The following is a 21774-nucleotide window of genomic DNA, read 5'->3' as shown; positions in this document are numbered from 1 at the left end:
CTAATGGAGAAAATATATGGTATACATAGAGGATTTATCACGAGTGTTTTTATATATGGGAAATATCAGCCGGGTCTTAGTTAATGGGTATTTGCCGAGCCTTTGGCGATTACGTATCCTCCTCACACAGGTGATCCTATAATATAATAAGTGGAGTCAATCCCGGAAAGAACCTTCACACGCCGCTCACCTCACTGCCGTACACTTGGGGGTCCATACTGGAGCCGGATTCACAAGTTCCACTAGTTTACTAGCCACACTATCTTTTCATCAATTACATCCAACTACTAGATGCTACAGAAACACGTTTCACGAACTAAACCTTCGGGCAAAGGAAAGTATACGTCCATGTTTGATGGTGGCTAAAAATGAAACAAACAAGGTCATTCGCTTACCCGATGGTCACGTGTTAGATACAGGTATCACTGTTGTGATTTGGATCTTTTACCGTGTTGCGGCGACTATTTTCAGCCTAGTAACGTTTAAATATCGTTTCTAATTTTTTGGTCAATTCAGTTTCCAAGTGTATACTTTCCTTTCCCCGGCAGTTACAGTCAAGACACCGGGTGTTGTATTCATAATGTGTATTATACTCAGCAGTTGTTTTGCCCAGCAGTTTATATGCGATGGAAAAGATTGAATTTTTCTGCAATATCCGGGCTCCGAGGTATAATGTAGGCAACTGAGTAAGCTCCCAATTACACTTTGGATATCTTGAGCTACAGAATATTACAACATTTACTACATATGGAGCAGCACAGAAACATATACCTAAATCAACTTTTTCTAAAAAGTATAACCCCAATTTCACATCAATGGGAAAATATTCATCCTGTTATCCTGATACAAGAAATCTAACAAGTTTACAATTTTCGTCGCGCACCCCGGAAGTGTCAGTGGTTCCAAGGGGAGATAACCCTTCTCCCTGTCTGCGATGGCAACGTGCTTAAATTGAGAGCGAGTTGTGGGACATTAATAGCTTAAAGGTACATTCTGGTATTGTGTAATAAGTATTTGCATCTCTCTGCTGTAAATTTTCATATTGAACATATTGAGCATATTGAACGTAAATATCTTACAACGATTATAGTCTATCATGAGTCGTATATGATTCTCACCGTTCGAATTTTACTGGAAGTTGTCAAAGATGGATTCTAAACGTTATCCTCTTAGAGTTCCAATTAATAGCTCAGCTTACCTGCCGAGGCCAAATTTATTTTAATATCTTTGGGTTGTATCAAATATAAAAATAGATTGTATAATGTTTCATGTTCTTTGTATTGCCATCAAACACTCGAACGTGTGTCCTCGAGTCATCCATTAATGAGAGATTTCGGAATACACAATCATCTTTCCCTCGGCCAATACGACAAATATGGTTTCCTAGCTATGTTGGCACAGCAGGTACAAATTGTAACTCTAAGACCGCTGCTGCGGCTAAAAGCAGCACGTGACAACAATCATCTCCCCTGCTTACCCCACACAGCGATTTTAAGCCAATAATTAAAGTTATAATAGGGATCTTATTCCCAAATAGGTGGGACACAGTTTTGCCACAGAAACTGTAACTATGACTACAAGGCAACAATAAGGAATATCAGTCAAGACATGGCGGGGTCATCGTGCGATGCTGTCGTAATGGGTGGTCGGTTGTCTCATGAATATCTGCGAAACGCCAAATTCAGATTTACGTTTATCCTCCCAAATGTATCCCTTGTGATGAGAGGAATATTTGTCAGTGGTAAACGCCTGAGACCTGCATCGCTTCGGGTTTTCTTTCCATGTTTAAATGACACGCTCTGAAAGCGGCGTTAATCGGCTGTTCAAAGCGGCGTTAAACTCAAATCAAGGCCACATTTAAAGAAGGTCTCAAAAGAACTTTACTAAAAATATTATAAATTATTGCCATCTTTCGAAATGTACCTGCTAATACCATCTTCTACTTCCTATCCATTTTGAAATTCAGAACTTATCACAATCTTCCCATTGAGCCCTGAAGAAGACCGATCATGTAAACTTTGCAATTGTTTATCAATTGCCGATGAATTACCTTACAAACCTTAAATCAACTAATATCAATAACAAACTGCTTATGCCACTTAATAAACCTTCTATAAAATATATCGCATGTAGATCGAATCGTACAGAATTACATTTCAGTAAGTTCCATACACTTCTGAATACGCGTCTAAAGAGGTAGTTTATAATTATACACCCAGTGTTGATTTCTATGTTTTATAGGGTGTATTTATTCCACTTGCTCTGGTACCAAGAACTGCGGCTTAATGAGATGTAAAGCATCAGAATCAGATAAAATGGCCTGTATAACTGATGGGAGGATACCATCTAAGTCCATGACCGGGCTGTATGTTCCGCTTGGCCGCCGTTCCGCACGACGCAACGCCACCGCCCACATTTACGACTGTCAACATTGCGAGATGGTATATGTATTTATAGTGACAGCCCGGTCCCGTTCTTTATAGCCAATACAACTGGTTGCAGTGTAACTCAGGTACTTTGTGAAGTGTATGTGTAGATGCACGTTGCCGAGTCTGTTATTTGGATCTGTGACAGCTGCAGTTAAGATGGCGAGCACAGGTGGTTCTGATGATGATCTCAGCGATTGGGAGGGTCCCGTGGACATCGACTTGGATGCTCCCCCAAGTAAACAGGTAGATAGATACTCGTTTGTACCTTGTGCAGGTGTATCCCATGTCATGGTATTCAATAGGCAAACTATACAGCGTTACGTCATATATGTTTATTGCCTGTACATGTCACATTCCACTTGACTGGGGACCAAGGCAGGTAGATGTGCATGTACATTGCGGGTACATTTAAGACCGGTTTTATTAAACTCCATTAAATACCACGCTTGTTGGGTACTTGATATGTCATCTATATGCACAAGGTCTATGAAACCAATGAGCGTATATCAAACTTCAACCCATTGAATAGAGTCTCTAATGTTTAATCGTTAGAATTATGTTAATTGTATTGACAAGTTACGCATGCATTGTGCACGGCTGCTCTTGTGATATTTGTAGTAAAATTAACACCGGTTATTGACCCAGGGTTAAGTTTCAGTTGCCCTGCAATATTCGAGAATCAGCCTCACAGATGCCCCGCCTCCGTACTTGTGTAGGGCGTAATGCATAGCCATGTACATCAGAACTAGAGCTGACAGAGACCAAACAACCATCCTGTCACTATAATACTGCATTATACACAACATATGCTTGCCAAAAGATTCATCGGAGAGTCAAACATTCCTAAAAAAATATATGATCTCACCACATCTCACCATGAGATGTACTCATCTTGTGAACACATGTGTCAAAATACGTATAACTTGTTAACTCATGTATCAAAATACGTATAACTTGTTAACTCATGTATCAAAATACGTATAACTTGTTAACTCATGTATCAAAATACGTATAACTTGTTAACTCCTGTATCAAAATACGTATAACTTGTTAACTCATGTATCAAAATGCGTATAACTTGTTAACTCATGTATCAAAATACGTATAACTTGTTAACTCCTGTATTAAGATACGTATAACTTGTTAACTCATGTATCAAAATACGTATAACTTGTTAACCCATATATCATAATACGTATAACTTGTTAACTCATGTATCAAAATACGTATAACCTGTTAACTCATGTATCAAAATACGTATAACCTGTTACCTCATGTATCAAAATACGTATAACTTGTTAACTCCTGTATCAAAATACGTATGACTTGTTAACTCATGTATCAAAATACGTATAACTTGTTAACTCGTGTATCAAAATACGTATAACTTGTTAACTCATGTATCAAAATACGTATAACTTGTTAACTCCTGTATCAAAATACGTATAACTTGTTAACTCATGTATCAAAATACGTATAACTTGTTAACTCGTGTATCAAAATACGTATAACTTGTTAACTCGTGTATCAAAATACGTATAACTTGTTAACTCATGTATCATAATACGTATAACTTGTTAACTCATGTATCAAAATACGTATAACCTGTTAAGTCATGTATCAAAATATGTATAACCTGTTAACTCATGTATCAAAATACGTATAACTTGTTAACTCATTTATCAAAATACGTATAACTTGTTAACTCATGTATCAAAATACGTATAACTTGTTAACTCCTGTATCAAAATACGTATAACTTGTTAACTCATATATCATAATACGTATAACTTGTTAACTCATGTATCAAAATACGTATAACTTGTTAACTCCTGTATCAAAATACGTATGACTTGTTAACTCATGTATCAAAATACGTATAACTTGTTGTGCAGTTATTGCATACTGTAGCCTTCCTCCGTGAAGCAAACAATGAATACCATTCACTTTGACCCACTATTTTACGTACAGTGATACAGGTGTGGCGTGCATGCCGTGGCCTAGTTTGTCCCCGGAGACGTATAAATCAGGGTTGACAGGCAACGTTTCAAGTTTGACGGCTCTGTAACGCAGAAGTATTGTCATCCTTGCAGTAAATTCTGAGATATCTATATATTGATTCTAACGCTTTTGTCCACATATTGACTAACCCACCTCTCTTCCGACAGTAGCACATGTCACCGGCATACTCCCCAGTTGATGCAAATTCACGACATCGGATAATCATGTATTTCAGGAAACGTCAATTTGTACATAGGACACCGCCGGATATACATATAGTGAAAGGTAGCCTGTCCAGCCTGATTTACTCCGTCACAGCCATGATGATGAATAGAATATTGAGAGAGAGAGAGAGAGAGAGAGAGAGAGAGAGAGAGAGAGAGAGAGAGAGAGAGAGAGATGAAACTTTCTGCAATCAATTTGAATGTGTCTCTGTGTGTGTGCATGCGTGTCACATTCTATACGACACACGTTACATTTACAAAACAGAAAGGTAAATATACAGTTTATATTGCGTATCCATATACCGTTCTATACACAGTGTAGGTACCCATACACGTTGTGCATGTATCGTAGCGGCAAAAGTAGACAAGACGTCTGTCTCTTGTCACTATATTCTATATTATGAGCCAACTCAACTTCTTACCCCAAATGCGTTAGACCGGCACGGGTAGGCCTGATTAAACTGTTGCTTAGAGTTGAACAAGCGGTTGGTTAATAAATGAATGATTTGTCAGCACTTTTACAGCTATATAATGGCCGATTCTGTAATTTGAATTTATCAAGTATATAATTACAGCAAACTACGTTTATTACGAACACGCTTATAACGAATTGACGGATATAACGAACTGCTTTTAGCTCCCGTCCATTTGCTGTATAAATGCTGTGTATATGCTCATAACGAACCAAGGTTATAAGGAAATTAAAATTAGTGGTCCCTTATAACCGTAGTTTACGGTAAAGGTTTGCTCTCAAATTACTGCTGGCTACTTGCCATCGCAATATTGACTCCCATCACCGATAGATATTAGGGCAATGCCAGTCGTCAGAGTCTGCAAATAGCTTCGGGTCAGTTTGTATGCATTGCCTGACTTGAACGATGGCTCGGTTAACCCTGCTCAAATATAGGACAGTCAAGAGGTTATCAGCATGAAGTTATCAGTTTAATTGTAACCGTGAGAATCACCGTCCAGTCAATTGAACCGAAACTGCATATAGTGTCTGTTTGTTTGTTTGTTTGTTTTTGTTTGTCCCCACAGTCAGCAATAGCCGTGCTATATCACGCGGTCTGTACTTAATCGAGTGTGGACCAGACAAACAAGTGATTGGTGTTATTAGCAATGTACAAACACGAGAAGATCTGGGGTAGAAGTGGTCTTCTAAAACCTATGCTGGTTGTAAGAGGCGACTAACGAGATCGGATCGTCAGGCTCGCTGACTTGGTTGACGAATGTCAACGTATCCCAATTGCGTGGATCGATGCTCTGGATTGTCTGGTCCAGACTCGATTATTCACAGACCGCCGTCATATAGATGTGCAAACAAGCAAACACCAAAGCTATGTACATGTCCCGCAACGTCGGGGTACGATATCACACAACCAGCCAAGTCACCGCGGATGACCAACCGATCCATTTAGTCGCCTCTTCCAACAAGCATACGTTGCTGGGTCTCATATTCCTACCCAGAATCTCCACGTCGGCGTATACCCGTAGCACTGGTGAGATGACACTGAAAAAGGGGATATAGCCTCATGGTTAAAGCGTTCGCTCGTCGCCGGGATCAATTTCTAACATGGGTTCAATGTGTGAATGTTGGGTGCCCCTGCCTTGATATTGATGTAATATTGTCAGTCAGCGTAAAACCGCTCTGTTGACAAAGGAGTCTTTGATGTTATCAATATCAATTCATAGCGTGATAAAAGTTATGCGACCTCTTGAGTGACTGATATACGAAAGATCCTATGTATCTGACATGGTAAAAAATATACTCGTAGCGTTACCTTGCTATACTATCGCTCCTTTACAATAGCAGATAGGCTACTGATACGATTATCCAGTATCACAACCACGTGAGAGCCTGGCGCCGAAACACACCAACATCACATGCACGTGCAACATCACGTGTTGGGCTATAAAAACGTTGGGTTTTCATTTGAATGACATCTCAATTTTACATCAAGTGAACAGCGAAAACATGCCACGACTGATGGAAGCCCTTCGCATAAACGCCACCGGCCGACTGCAAACAGGAAAATCATCTTCACCTGTAGCCAGTTTTTTTCACGTATCACCAAGCACCATTACAAGACTGTGGAACCGTTATCAGACACACGGACAACACGTGACCTTCCCAGATCCGGTCGACCATGTTTCACGACTAGAGCGCAGGACAGATTCATTCGGCTACGCCACTTATATCAAAAACGTAGTGTCATTTTGACGGACCTGCATCATAGGCTGCGACGTCGATGGCGTCAAGGTCACAGAGTTTGGCCACAACTGCGATGGAAGCAAGTGTGGTTTAGTGACGAGTCACGTTTATGCTTCACCGTGCGGGCGTTACAGGCGTTACGGAGAACGTTATGAACGATACTGCCTTCAGAAAATGGACAGATTTGGCAATGGCAGTGACACCGATAGAACAGACTTGGTGCAAGTTCTGGGGAAGTTAACGGCATATCGTTACACGGATGGCCACACGTCCTTCCCATTAGGCAACAAGCGAACGTCATTTTCCAACAAGACAACGCCCGACCTCACACGGCAAGACTGACAAAAGACTTTTTCAGGAACCACAACATCCGGGTCCTGCTGTGTCCCTCAAGGCCTCCAGATTAAAACCCCATCGAACATTTATGTGATGCACCGGATCAACGACTGCCAGCACGTCAGCACCAACCACAGAACCTCCGACAGTTGGCACAAGCACTGCAGACAGAGTTGGTGAACATTCCAATTCTGGATCTGATTACTTTCATGAGACAACGACGCCAGTCAATTGTGGACTCTAATGGTGGCCATACAAGTTTTTGAGCATTTATGACCTTCATCTTGAAAATCTACTGTTCCATGTTTGCCATATGGAACCTGGGTCAATGACAATGGTGTGTCAATTTTAAACAAACGATTGCCATCTGTTGATTATTTATATGATATATATAATTTGCATCTAAACTCACTTTTGCGTGTGAGTATATTTCAAAACCCTGAATGACCCAGGTGAACTTAGTTAACTTTGGTTGACCAATTTTCGCTCATGTTAACTAATTGACGTCATACTTAAGCTGCCAGTACATTCTAAACCCTTGGGGTGCAGCACTCTTGTTACCCCAAGTGACGCCACCATTAAAGCTAATTAGTTTCATTTACTGATTCAATCATGAATATAAGCATTTTAATGAATACAATAAACCAGGTATTGATAGTGTATATGTATTCTCATATGCGTCAAGAAAAATGAACTTTCGGTTGTTGATATAAATACTTAAGAATCAATAATGCAACTTTGATGATTATTTTGCATCTCATTTGATGGTGTCCGCGTTGTTTAGAATTTTCTTGTCGGTTTACTTGCATAAAATAGTAAAGGCACAACAGCAGTGCTGTCAAGCAATGAAAAACTTGTTAACCTCTCACGGATGTGTTTTATTGCAATGGCTTTTGTGTTTCTCCTTGTCCAGGCTAACAATGTTATAAGCAAGGTTGCATTTTATGCGTTTTGTTTCTGGAAAGTCCTAAATTCCTCTTCTTGTGGTAGAGCGTCCGCCCGGAGAGCGGAAGGTCCGGGCTTCGATCCCCAGCCGCGTCATACCAAAAGACGTTAAAAGATGATACTTGTTACCCTGTCTGGCGCTCGGCATTAAGGGGCTAAAACAAGGACTGGTCGGCTCGGAGTCAGTATACTGTGTCTGAGTGGCGTATTCATGTTAAACTGCGGCATGGTATCTCAGTGAGCTAGCACTATAAATCGGCATCAGTCCGGACTAGTACAAGCAGCAACAAACACACACACACACACACACACACACACACACACACGTGCATGCACGTCGCTATATAAGTGCAATAATCTTGGACGCGACGTTAAACCAAATTTCACTTCACCTCACCTAAATTCCTCTTGATTAACGCTGGTTAACGAAGGCTGAATCTAGTCATCCCTGGTTGCCAGAAACGTGGTTGACTCAGGTCAGTCAAATTGTACTAATGGAACAAATCTACTTACAGCAAAGTAGGCCACGCCTCCGGGGCACAACGACACATAACAAAAAATGTCCCATATCCAGTTCACATTAAGCGGCACGTTGAGGCAATGACGCACGTGGAGCAGCATGTGCTTGTAATCTCACTCGTGCAAATTTGTAATAACTGATGAATACAACACCTGCAACATTATTATTGTTGTAATTATATTTTCGTACCGTTCACACGATAAAAATAATTTCCCGATCCGTGATATATTTCGAAAGAAAACGGGCACCGTATATCATCTGGCCTCTAAATTGGAACATGAAAGATATTTTCAAACGATCAAAAAGCATAAACTGTCCTGGTATTGGTGCTCGAGCACATGTTGTCGTCGGCAGCCTCATACCAAAACACGTAAAAAGATGGTACTTGTTGTTACCCTGCCTGGCGATCGGCATTAAGGGTTTAAAAGCCAGTTTCTAGCTAGTCGGCTGGCTCGGAGTCAGTTTATTGCGTCTGAGTGGGGTATCCATGCGACATGGTATCTCAGTGGGATACTATAAAACCGGTATTAGTCCGGACTTGTCCAAGCAGGCAATCCAACATGTGCATGCACCTCACCACCTGTCCTTTTTTTGCGTATTTTTTGTGAGAAGAACCACTGCCTCCATGGAGCGGTATGGCTGCCACGCTACGGCCGAGAGAGTGCAGATGAACACCGAGCATGTTCCAACAGGGTGTCTGCCGTCTCGTCACTTTAATTATGTTATAAACGTTGCTCTCAACAAGGGCTATCGGTATATGGTCTCTGTGCTTATCAACCATATGTTTGTAACTCATAAAACACCATTTTGAATACACGTACTAAGAATCTCGTATCGAATGTAGTTAAGGTGTTTTGAAGAATCGTGTTCGTTTCTTCTGAATATAATAGAATCTATGATATTTGTGCCATATATATATAAAACCGGTATCTTAAGTGCATACCAGATAAAACTAGTATATTGCATGCACATGCTGACTATTGTTTGTTGGTTTGTTGTTTAACGCCGCACTCAGCAATATTCCAGTTATATGACGGAGGTCTGTAAACAATCGAGTATGGAACAGACAATACAGTGATTGACATCATGAGCATCGATCCACGCAACTGGGTAACGATGACATGCATTAACCAAGTCAGCGAGCCTGACCACTCGGTCCCGTTAGATGCTTCTTACGACAAGCATAGTCGCCTATTACGACAAGCATAGTCGCCTATTACGACAAGCATAGTCGCCTATTACGACAAGCATAGTCGCCTATTACGACAAGCATAGTCGCCTATTACGACAAGCATAGTCGCCTATTACGACAAGCATAGTCGCCTATTACGACAAGCATAGTCGCCTATTACGACAAGCATAGTCGCCTATTACGACAAGCATAGTCGCCTATTACGACAAGCATAGTCGCCTATTACGACAAGCATAGTCGCCTATTACGGCCGATAAGTAGGGTCCAAAACACAACTATGATACCCCTATCAAATACATAAGCATAGATGGACCGTTTCTTGCAGGTTTCAATTTGCAGCCACTATCAAACATGGTTGTATACCTTCTTTTGACCGTGAGGGGCGGTCGGGTAGCCTAGTAGTTACAGCGTTCGCTCGTCACGCCGAAGACCCGGGTTCGATTCCCGACATGGGTACAATGTGTGAAGCCCATTTCTGGTGTCCCCCGCCGTGATATTGCTGGAATATTGCTAAAAGCGGCGTAAAATCATACTCACTCACTCACGCTTTTGACCGTCAGTTAATGAGCTGATCATTCAGCTCCCATCGTGTAACTGTTTCAGATGAATCCATGGAGTGTGGTGACTAGTGTGGCCAAATGGGTGGGAGTGGGCAAAAACAAGAAGTTGTGGACACAGCTCGCTGGACACCAAGGTAGTTATCAAATAATAATAATTATGAAAGATGCAGACAAAAAATAAATTTATGCCAAATGTTTGGTTATTCTCTTCAATTTTACTTTACAAGTGCAATGTTCTGACATTGCACTTGTGAATACGCTGTTCACACGTATATTCCAGGCAGTTTCCAGGCAGGAGAATCCCAGACTGTCCTCAAGAAGCTGTTGGAGCGGGAACGACAGTGTTACGTCAATATACAGTGTGATCTCCTTAAAGACTTCACCCCGGAATATAGAGGGGAGGTCCAAAAACAAGGGGAGAGTATCCTTCTTCCGTGTTGATAAGTAAGCCAGTTCTAGCGAACTGCAAATTTGTATCCAATAAGAGCAGGACATGGATGGCAACGTCACTATTATTTCTGTAGGACATTTCGGCGTGAGAAGGTGGGTTAGTTAGGTAGTGACTTAGTTAGCTAGCTAGTTAGTTCACTGCCGCTTTTAGCAATGTACCAGCAACCAAAAATGAGTGAGTGAGCGAGTGAGTATGGTTATACGCCGCTTTTAGCAATATTCCAGCAATATCACGGTGGGGGATACCAGAAATAGGCTTCACTCATTGTACCCATGTCGGGAATCGAACCCGGGTCTTCGGCGTGACGAGCGAACGCTTTAACCACTAGGCTACCCGACCGCCCTTAACCAAGAATGGGTGGTGGTTCGAAACCAGGTTTTCGCTGTGCCATTAAACACTTTAACCACTGCAGTTCTTTTCTTATTTTCGTATTTAAGTCGGGAGTGAAAATAATATCTACTAAATATTTTAAAGTTATGTGCAATTGCATTGGTATTCAATTCATAACTCCAAAAGTGAAACACTACTATTTTTCCAGGACGGGTATTTTTGGGTGCAAAATATTAGAATTTTCAGAATTTTATATTTTAAATGTGCAGTATCAGTGGAACCTTGACAGTCCCTAGCTTACCTCCAACTGCAGGACTTGTTGAGTGGGTTCACCTGCCCGTGTGTCATGGACGTAAAGATGGGCTGCCGCACTTATCATGAGGAGGAGTTGAAGAACGCCAGGGAAAACCCAGTATTTAGAAAGGTATCTTTAACCTTTCAATTTCATTTAAATCAGATCTTAGATCTTAGAGTTTAGAACTGAGATCCTGATTTTGAGTTTGTTCACATTCTTTTAATAAGAGCAGGCCTGAAATACACACCCGGTCAACCTATCGAAATAATGAACCTACACATTTTGTATCATGTTAATGTTATGAAGTATTTGACTGGCATTCAGTAAGTTGAAAGAACATTAAGATATAGAAACTCTTATGGGTTAGTGTGTGAGTTGAAACTGTACGTCACGTCGGTCATGTAGCGAAGAGAACACGTTATATACCCATAAAACTACACGCCAGTAAAACAGTAAGTTAAATATCACGTGTATACCTTTATGGATAGCCGTGTCTTCAGTGTTTGTCTCGACCCTTTCATGTTAGTGCTATGTTCTTTCTGTAAATGTCGTGCTTCTACGGTTACGCCGTTCTGTAAATGTCATGCTTCTACGGTTACGCCGTTCTGTAAATGTCATGCTTCTACGGTTACGCCGTTCTGTAAATGTCATGCTTTTACGGTTACGCCTTTCTGTAAAAGTCATGCTTCTACGGTTACGCCTTTCTGTAAATGTCGTGCCTCTACGGTTACGCCTTTCTGTAAATGTCATGCTTCTACGGTTACGCCGTTCTGTAAATGTCATGCTTCTACGGTTACGCCGATCTGTAAATGTCATGCTTCTACGGTTACGCCGTTCTGTAAATGTCATGCTTCTACGGTTACGCCTTTCTGTAAATGTCATGCTTCTACGGTTACGCCGTTCTGTAAATGTCATGCTTCTACGGTTACGCCGTTCTGTAAATGTCATGCTTCTACGGTTACGCCGTTCTGTAAATGTCATGCTTCTACGGTTACGCCTTTCTGTAAATGTCATGCTTCTACGGTTACGCCTTTCTGTAAATGTCATGCTTCTACGGTTACGCCTTTCTGTAAATGTCATGCTTCTACGGTTACGCCGTTCTGTAAATGTCATGCTTCTACGGTTACGCCGATCTGTAAATGTCATGCTTCTACGGTTACGCCGTTCTGTAAATGTCATGCTTCTACGGTTACGCCTTTCTGTAAATGTCATGCTTTTACGGTTACGCCGTTCTGTAAATGTCATGCTTCTACGGTTACGCCGTTCTGTAAATGTCATGCTTCTACGGTTACGCCTTTCTGTAAATATCATGCCTCTACGGTTACGCCTTTCTGCAAATGTCATGCTTCTACAGTTACGCCTTTCTGTAAATGTCATGCTTCTACGGTTACGCCTTTCTGCAAATATCATGCCTCTACGGTTACGCCTTTCTGCAAATGTCATGCTTCTACGGTTACGCCTTTCTGTAAATGTCATGCTTCTACGGTTAGGCCGTTCTGTAAATGTCATGCTTCTACAGTTGCGCCTTTCTGTAAATGTCATGCTTCTACAGTTACGCCTTTCTGTAAATGTCATTCTTCTACAGTTACGCCTTTCTGTAAATGTCATGCTTCTACGGTTAGGCCGTTCTGTAAATGTCATGCTTCTACAGTTACGCCTTTCTGTAAATGTCATGCTTGAACGATTACGCCGTTTTGTCAATGTCACACCTTAACGGTTAAACCTTTTTGTAAATGTCGTGCTTGAACGGTTACGCCGTATTGTCAATGTCATACGTCAAAGCAGAGACCATATACCGGTATATGGTCTCTGGTCAAAGATTACGCCTTTATGTAAATGTCATGCTTGAACGGTTACGCCGTGTTGTCAATGTCATAGGTTAACGGTTACGCCGTTCTATAGATGGGATGCTTTAACGGTTACAGCGTCTTGACAATGTCATACTTGAACGGTTACAGCGTCTTGACAATGTCATACTTGAACGGTTACAGCGTCTTGTCAATGTCATACTTGAACGGTTACAGAGTCTTGACAATGCCATGCTTGAACGGTTACAGCGTCTTGACAATGCCATGCTTGAACGGTTACAGCGTCTTGACAATGTCATACTTGAACGGTTACAGCGTCTTGACAATGTCATACACTGTTACCGTTACGTCTTGCTATTAATTTTATCCGTGTATGGTTTCACTGGCAATAAATCCCTCAATGACAGACCAATCAGAAGAAATCTCCCGACCCATGTGGGAGTACCTTCGATCAGAATTGCATAGTGGATTGACGTGTAGGTATGTTTTAATGGATATGAATCGATTGATCTCTCCCATACCAAGATACGGGGGACGGAATGTGAATTTGCGCGAAACACGTGACAGGTAATTAATAATGTTGCCACTGGTATGATGAAACTTTCTTCGCGTGTTGGGTCCGATCAGGCTTCAGTCAGAAGGGCATTAGTTCCGCATGGCTAGAAACGTGATTAGCCGGATATTTTGACCTCTGTATAGCCTTTGCACGTGTCGTGTTTTATTCTTCATTTCCGGTTGTTTCAAGGACATTTACAGGAAGATGACTGATCTTGACCCAGATGCACCGACGCCAGAGGAGAGGGAGAAAGGGGGTGTGACCAAGGCTAGGTACCTGAGATGGAGAGATGAGATGAGTTCCTCTGTCAATCTCTCATTCCGCATCGAGGGAATTCGGGTATGATACGAAAGTTTTGCATGTTGAAATAATGTAAATGTCTTGGACATGGCTGAATCGGTGATGGCTGAATGAATAAATGAACGAAATTCTTCTTCTCCTTCTTCATTATGATGATGATTATTATCATCATCATCATCAGGGGCGGTCGGGTAGCCTAGTGGTTAAAGCGTTCGCTCGTCACGCCGAAGACCTGGGTTCGATTCCCGACATGGGTACAATATGTGAAGCCCATTTCTGGTGTCCCCCGCCGTGATATTGCTGGAATATTGCTAAAAGCGGCGTAAAACCATACTCACTCATTCACTCATCATCATCATCATCGTCGACGTCGTCATCATCATCATCATCATCATCATCATTATTATTATTATTATTATTATTAATAATGATGATACTACTACTACTAATAATATTATTATTATTATTGAAACAACAACGGATAGTATCCACGATAAACTACATATCTTTGTGATAAGAGATTACTGTCACTGATGCGACTACTACTACTACTACTACTACTACTACTACTACTATTTGTGGCACCTTAGAAACGTAGTCACTTCTAACCCCTTTATGTATTGAGAATTGACTATTGTATATACATGAAATAACGACAAGCTGACATGAACCTTTCTAGTGACACTTCTTGTGTAGTATGTATGCTTCGTAGGGACTTGTGTCTTACACGTTACTTTCATTTGTCTAATGTTTTCTTTCCTTCAACTCATTGATTACTGTTTTTACATATTGTTGTATTTTTTTCCGGCGTCATGTTGCAACTTTTTATCCTCATCCCGAAAATCTCGAGTCCAGTAATTACGTTCTCGCTGTAAAATGTTTCCCAATCATCAACGTTTTATATTAATTAATATTAAATTACAAATGAAAACAAAATGTTCCTGGCGTTTGTAGCTCAAGTTTTTATTAAAAACAAAAGACCATAGGTGAATATAAGGGCAAGTTATTTCAAGCTCATTTTACGAAAAACAAACCCCATTAATTAGAGCTACAAATGAAATTTACAACTGAACCATCGCATCATTCTTATTTTTGTCATCAGACAAGCTGATTTCCCTGAATGTTTAAGGCCACTGATGACACCAATTTCTTTAAAATCTGATCTTTGTTCTCGCTACCGCTGTCGTAAGTCTATGTTAAGGTATGAGAGTTACGATCACCTTAGCGCTAAGATCACATTGTACAACGGCACCTGGTAAGCAACGCTCTGATTGGTTGGATTAAAGGCCGTGCTGACGTGACCCGTATTGGGACGTCCTCAGATCTTTGTTTAGCGGTCGCGAGAACTAAGATATCTGATTTTAATTGTAATGACCTAGTCGTCTAAAGTTCCTCAATCTGTGCAGTGTTGCGTCCCTTAGGCGTTCCAGAATCCTATGATCATGGGTTCAAATCCCAGATTTGCCCTGATTATGATATTTGGCAGCAACAGATCCATGCTCGTATGTTCACAAAATGTTAAACGTCCTAGACCTGCATTACTTCAGGCTTTCCTATCTACAGGCTTTGATATGAATGAAAAAGTATTCACTCTACAGGCTGTGATATAAATGACAAAAATATTCAAAGCGTCGTTGTTCACAATGTCAGTGTTTATGGATGTCTCCTGCAGAAAGATGACGGCAGTTCCAGTAAGGACTTCAAACGAGTGAACCGTCGCAACCAAGTGAGAGAGAAGTTTAGATTCTTTCTTGGAGGAAATAAGATCGCCTTGGTAAGATGTGTGAGTGTGTGTGTTTGTTGCGCGGGTGTGTGCATGTGGGGGTGGGGGTCGGGGCGTTGTACTGATTTGGGAGGGGTAGATACGGCCAGGTACTGGAGTGGGGGTTGGTAAGGGCGAAGTACTGGTGTGTGTGTTTGAGGTGGGTGGGGGTGACATGGCGGACAGGGATTGATAGAGAAGGGAGTGTTTCAATGTTTCTTATTCCAATCTTATGACATTGGAGACAATCGTCACTATTTATTTGTTTCCGAATGCTTTGTCGATATAAGAAAGAAATTATTGCCATTTTACTGTCTAAAGATGCCTTCTATGTACAATATGATAAATTGTTTTAAAAGTAAAAATACTCTTATAGTAAATAAAACGTTCTGGATTTTCAAGTCTTTGAAAGGTATTTAGAAGTGATACACATAAGGAAGAGAATTTAAGGATGTTAACTTCTTTATTATGAGGAAGACAACGGCTCGGAGTATATGTTTACTCCTTCATCAGGTAATTCATTCATCTGATGAAGGAGTAAGCATATACTCCGAAACGTGATCCTCCTAATAAATAAGTTGACATCTATAAATTCTTTTCCCTTTCTAGATTGTGCTGTCAAGTAATCAGTATGTTTAATATAAGTGTAATCTGTCGCCATATTACTGTATATTGATATCTGACAATTACCTCAGTATGCTATGCTTTGTAGCCTTGAGTGAATAAAGTTCTGTTCTGGCGTGGAGGAGATTACACGGCAGTAGCCTAGTGTAGGAGGGGTTAACGGGCCGGGTACTGATTTCGGCTTGTATATTTATAACGTATCGATGATGGTGTTTTGTATTTACAGGAGGCCTACCTTAAGCGTCTGGAGGCAATCAAAGCTGCTGAAGAATCGTCAGAGTTTTTCAGTCAGCATGAGGTGCGGCATTGGTTGTTTTAGGTTTTCGGAAGTATCTTACCATTCTTGTAATCTTACCTCTCGTCTATAAAACTTATCAGGGGTGGTGGGGTAGTCTAGTGGGTCAAGCATTCGCTCGTCACGTCGAAAACCCGGGTACGATTATCTGCATGAATACATTGTGTAAAGCTCATTTCTGGTGTCCCCTGTCGTGATATTGCTAAAAGCGGCGTAAAACCATACTCACGCACGCTAAAACTTATCCAAGACTGTTAATGACAGAGTGTTTTATTATAAAAATCGCGTATCGTTAAATCATTTAGCTGTGTACATGTACTACGTGGATGTGGATGTGGTTATGATGTGAGAGTGTAGATTTCGTTGTGAGTATGGATGTGAGCGTTGATTTGAGTGTGGCTGTGCGAGTTGGTGTAGGTGTGTGTCGATGTCGTTGTGAGTATGGAACTGAGCGTTGATTTGAGTGTGGCTGTGCGAGTTGGTGTAGGTGTGTGTCGATGTCGTTGTGAGTATGGAACTGAGCGTTGATTTGAGTGTGGCTGTGCGAGTTGGTGTAGGTGTGTGTCGATGTCGTTGTGAGTATGGAACTGAGCGTTGATTTGAGTGTGGCTGTGCGAGTTGGTGTAGGTGTGTGTCGATGTCGTTGTGAGTATGGAACTGAGCGTTGATTTAAGTGTGGCTTTGCGAGTTGGTGTAGGTGTGTGTCGATGTCGTTGTGAGTATGGAACTGAGCGTTGATTTAAGTGTGGCTGTGCGAGTTGGTGTAGGTGTGTGTCGATGTCGTTGTGAGTATGGAACTGAGCGTTAATGAGACCATGGCTGTTCGTGTGGATGTGAGTGTTGATAGGACTGTGGTTGTGTGTGTTGTAGGTGTGTGTTGATGACGTTGTGAGTATGGATGTGAGCGTTAATGAGACCATGGCTGTTCGTGTGGATGTGAGTGTTGATAGGACTGTGACTGTGTGTGTTGTAGATGTGTTTATGTGGGTGCAGGTGTGTGTGTGTTGATGACGTTGTGAGTATGGATGTGAGCGTTAATGAGACCATGGCTGTTCGTGTGGATGTGAGTGTTGATAGGACTGTGACTGTGTGTGTTGTAAGTGTGTTTGTGTGGGTGCAGGTGTGTGTGTGTTGATGACATTGTGAGTATGGATGTGAGCGTTAATGAGACCATGGCTGTTCGTGTGGATGTGAGTGTTGATAGGACTGTGTTTGTGTGTGTTGTAAGTGTGTTTGTGTGGGTGCAGGTGTGTGTGTGTGTTGATGACGTTGTGAGTATGGATGTGAGCGTTAATGAGACCATGGCTGTTCGTGTGGATGTGAGTGTTGATAGGACTGTGACTGTGTGTGTTGTAGATGTGTTTGTGTGGGTGCAGGTGTGTGTGTGTTGATGACGTTGTGAGTATGGATGTGAGCGTTAATGAGACCATGGCTGTTCGTGTGGATGTGAGTGTTGATAGGACTGTGACTGTGTGTGTTGTAGATGTGTTTGTGCATCTTCCCGAGGCAAGACAGTTAACTGACTTTAAAAGTCCAGTTTTCACCCTTGCCGAACTAGGCTGGAATTCCTGGGCTCGATCGTAGCGCCACCAGTGGCTATTACGTGTTATGTCCTTTCGATGCCTCTCCTATGGACCAATCAGATTCAACCTCTCGTATCACTTACATTTGCTTCAAACAAAACGGTGGCGCTCAGTCAAGACGATCTGATTAATAATCAAGATCTATATTGTGATAAAACGAATCTTACATCGCGAAGTGCATCAAAACACGTGAGCATCTTGATTAAAAGCATGAAAAGATTTAGAAAATATCTGTTGACAACCAGTTAGCAGTGCACATGCTTTGCAATTCCCGCAGGCGACCGAAATCTGCATGACACTTTACGAACCGGATTTCGATTTCGGTGCGCAATTTTGATTGGACTATGTATAGACTCGTTAGTCCAGCCAAAATGTAACTCCATAATACCAGCCAAGTTCGGCAAGGGTGGAAACTGGACTTTTATAGTCAGTTAACTCTCTTGCCTCGGGAAGATGGTGTTTGTGTGGATGCAGGTGTGAGTGTTGATGCCGTTGTGGGTGCAGATGTGGGTTTTGATGGTGGTGTGGCTGTGGATGTGTATAAAACATAACAGACGATAGGATAAGTCGCCAAGCTTGCCCTTTGGTATATGTTGACTTCACTCACTCACTCACTCACTCCGGTTTCAGTTGGTCGGGAGTTCCCTGCTTTTTGTGCACGATTCAGAGAAAGCCAACATATGGATTATAGATTTCGGTAAGACCCTGGCCCTGCCGGCGGGAGTGAAGATCGACCATCGGACTCCATGGGTGGAGGGAAACCACGAGGACGAGTATCTCAAAGGCCTTGAAAATCTCATTGCTATCTTCACGGAACTGGCCAATGCCACATAAAGGTCAGGGAAGAGACATGCATCTACCGCACTACCTTGTAGTAACGTCCAGCGTCCAGCTGATTTCCCTGTGTAACTCGGTGTCATGATGCGGCCTCCTATTTGTACCTCCGTACCCTACACATGTTCCATCTCGCATCTTAGACTTCTGACAGTTCCAGGAGCCCGTTTCACAAAGAGATCGTAGAGCTAAGACGGTCGTACGTCTATGTTAAAGTATAGGAGTTACGGTAGTCGTAGCGCTACGATCGCTTTGTGAAACGGGCCCCATCTTAAATTTGATGTAAGTTCCTAGGCCCCGTTCCACAAAGCGATCGTATCAACGACATTCGTAAGTCTATGTTAAACTATGGGAGTTACGCTCGCCTTAGCGCTATGATAGCTTTGTGGAATGGACTCCTGCAGGGCCCCGTTCCACAAAGCGATCTTAGCGCTAAGATGATCGTAACTCCAATTCTTTAACATAGACTTACGACAGACATAGCGCTACGATCGCTTTGTAGAACAGGGCCCTTGCCATTTATATTGACTTTGTCCGATTTATGGATAATTTTTTTTTTTTAAATTGAAGGTATTGAAAGGAATAGTTATCAATCGTTGTAAAGATACAATTTGAAGAAATAAATGTGAATATGGTTCTTGTCTTCCAAAGCTGAAGTGTATACTAGTATGATTATCTGTTATGTATAGTCACCTCTGTATGCAACTCCTGTGGTCTTCAAAATCAGTCCGTTATATCCGTCTATTCGTTTCATCCGATTCATTATATTCGGTGTTAACTGTAACTGGCAATGGCTCCACTAGTTGAGCTTCAGATAGTGTCACGTATTTTACAGGGAACTAACAAAGGAATATTAGTGTATATTGTTAATCTGCCTTTGCTATATTAAATTTGAAAGATCATATCTGCAATTTGTAATTTGTGTATGGACTAATTGGGAGTTTTGTCTGATGAACTAATCTCGTGATAAAGAGTAATCTCGCGATAAAGAAGAAATCTCATGATAAAATGTAATCTCGCGATAAAGAAGTAATTTCGAGATAAACAGTGATTTCGTGATAAAGAAGTTATTTCGAGATAAAGAGTGATCTTATGATAAAGAAGTAATTACGCGCTAAAGAGTGATCTCGTGATAAAGAAGTAATTTGGCGGTAAAGTGATCTTGTGATAAAGAAGTAATTTCACTATAAATAGTTATCTCGTGATAAAGAAGTTATTTCGCGATAAACAGTGATCTCGTGATAAAGAAGTAATTTCGCGATAAATAGTGATCTCGTGATAAAGATGTAATCTCATAATAAAGAAGTAATCTCGTGATAAATAAAGTAATCTCATGCTGAAGATTGAACAGGACACTGATCTTGAAGTCAGTTTTGAGGGATCACAGAATCTCCGCACTGACGTTCTTGTCTCGTGCTTTTTCACGGTCTATCCCATAGCTATTTGTGTGGATTGTGCTTGTCTAAAACCCATAGTTTTGTCACTGTAGGCATTGTGTGTCATATTCTTGTCAAACTTGTCATACATGTACATATAAATGATTTTCTTCAAAAATATAATAAAAAGGATAATGCAAATATTTAGGAGGAACTTTACACTGTGCATCGTTAAAACAATGTATGGGTTGGTGGTAAGCAATGATATGATCTCTGACAAGAGAACGCCAAAGGCTTACGTCACAAGGTTCACGTTTGCAGCGTTAGTTCTGACATTTTTGAGCTGTGAATGATCACTTCATGATCAACATTTGGGGTCATTAATCAATGTAAGTAATGGAAACATTGAAACTTATTTTTCCTTTTTGTTGACACAATAGATTTAAAGTTGCTGTCAATAAAAATAATATCACCAAATTGTTGATTGTTTGTTGATTCCCCCCCCCCCCATGCATGTCATCGTATCCCAATTGCGTGGATCAATGCTTGTGATGACAATCACTGGATTGTCTGGTCCAGACTCGATTATCTACAGGCCGCCGTCATATAGCTGGACTATTGCTGAGTGCGGCGTTGAACAATTAACCAACAAACCCAATGTGTGGGCGTGTGGACCGCCTCCGTGATTAGTGGATGGAGCGTTTGCCGGTTCATCCCCTGGCCGTCATACCAAAAGACGTCATAGGATGTTACTAGGTGTTACCCTGACTGGTTCTCGGCATTAAGGGATAAACAAGGACGGCTGGGAGTCATAATAGGCGTGGAGAATCCATGTTCAACTGCAGCATAGAATCTCAGTTGGCCACACTTACATGCGTATGCACGTTGCTATGTAATTGCAATAACACCATGTTGAAACGATGGCGAGGGAAATAGCCGAAAGTCAAGAATGTCATCGTAAGTCTTTTGACCTCACTGTCAGAGAGTGAGTGAGTATGGTTTTACGCCGCTTTTAGCAATATTACAGCAATATCACGGCGGGGGACGCCAGATATGGGCTTCACACATTGTACCCATGTCGGAATCGAACCGAATGCTTTAACCACTAGGCTACCCGACCGCCCCACTGCCAGCAAGACTT

The 21774-nt window shown here is 41.4% G+C and overlaps 1 protein-coding gene across 1 annotated transcript; it reads left to right on the top strand.

The window, feature by feature from the left end:
* The first annotated feature begins 2445 nt into the window (after window positions 1-2445).
* On the top strand, window positions 2446-19806 carry LOC124146457 (inositol-trisphosphate 3-kinase A-like). Its single transcript, XM_046516750.2, has 8 exons — window positions 2446-2672; window positions 10463-10553; window positions 10700-10840; window positions 11497-11624; window positions 14049-14198; window positions 15832-15933; window positions 16772-16843; window positions 19054-19806. Exons 1-8 carry the CDS (start codon window positions 2529-2531, stop codon window positions 19255-19257), a joined length of 1032 nt encoding a protein of 343 aa, XP_046372706.2. The 5' UTR covers window positions 2446-2528; the 3' UTR covers window positions 19258-19806.
* The last annotated feature ends 1968 nt before the right edge of the window (window positions 19807-21774 follow it).

The sequence above is a fragment of the Haliotis rufescens genome, unplaced genomic scaffold, assembly GCF_023055435.1.
Source record: "Haliotis rufescens isolate VD_foot unplaced genomic scaffold, xgHalRufe1.0.p SCAF_3, whole genome shotgun sequence".
Lineage (NCBI taxonomy): Eukaryota > Metazoa > Mollusca > Gastropoda > Lepetellida > Haliotidae > Haliotis > Haliotis rufescens.
The sequence above is the reverse complement of the archived record's forward strand: the minus strand, read 5'-3'. Positions and strand labels throughout refer to the sequence as shown.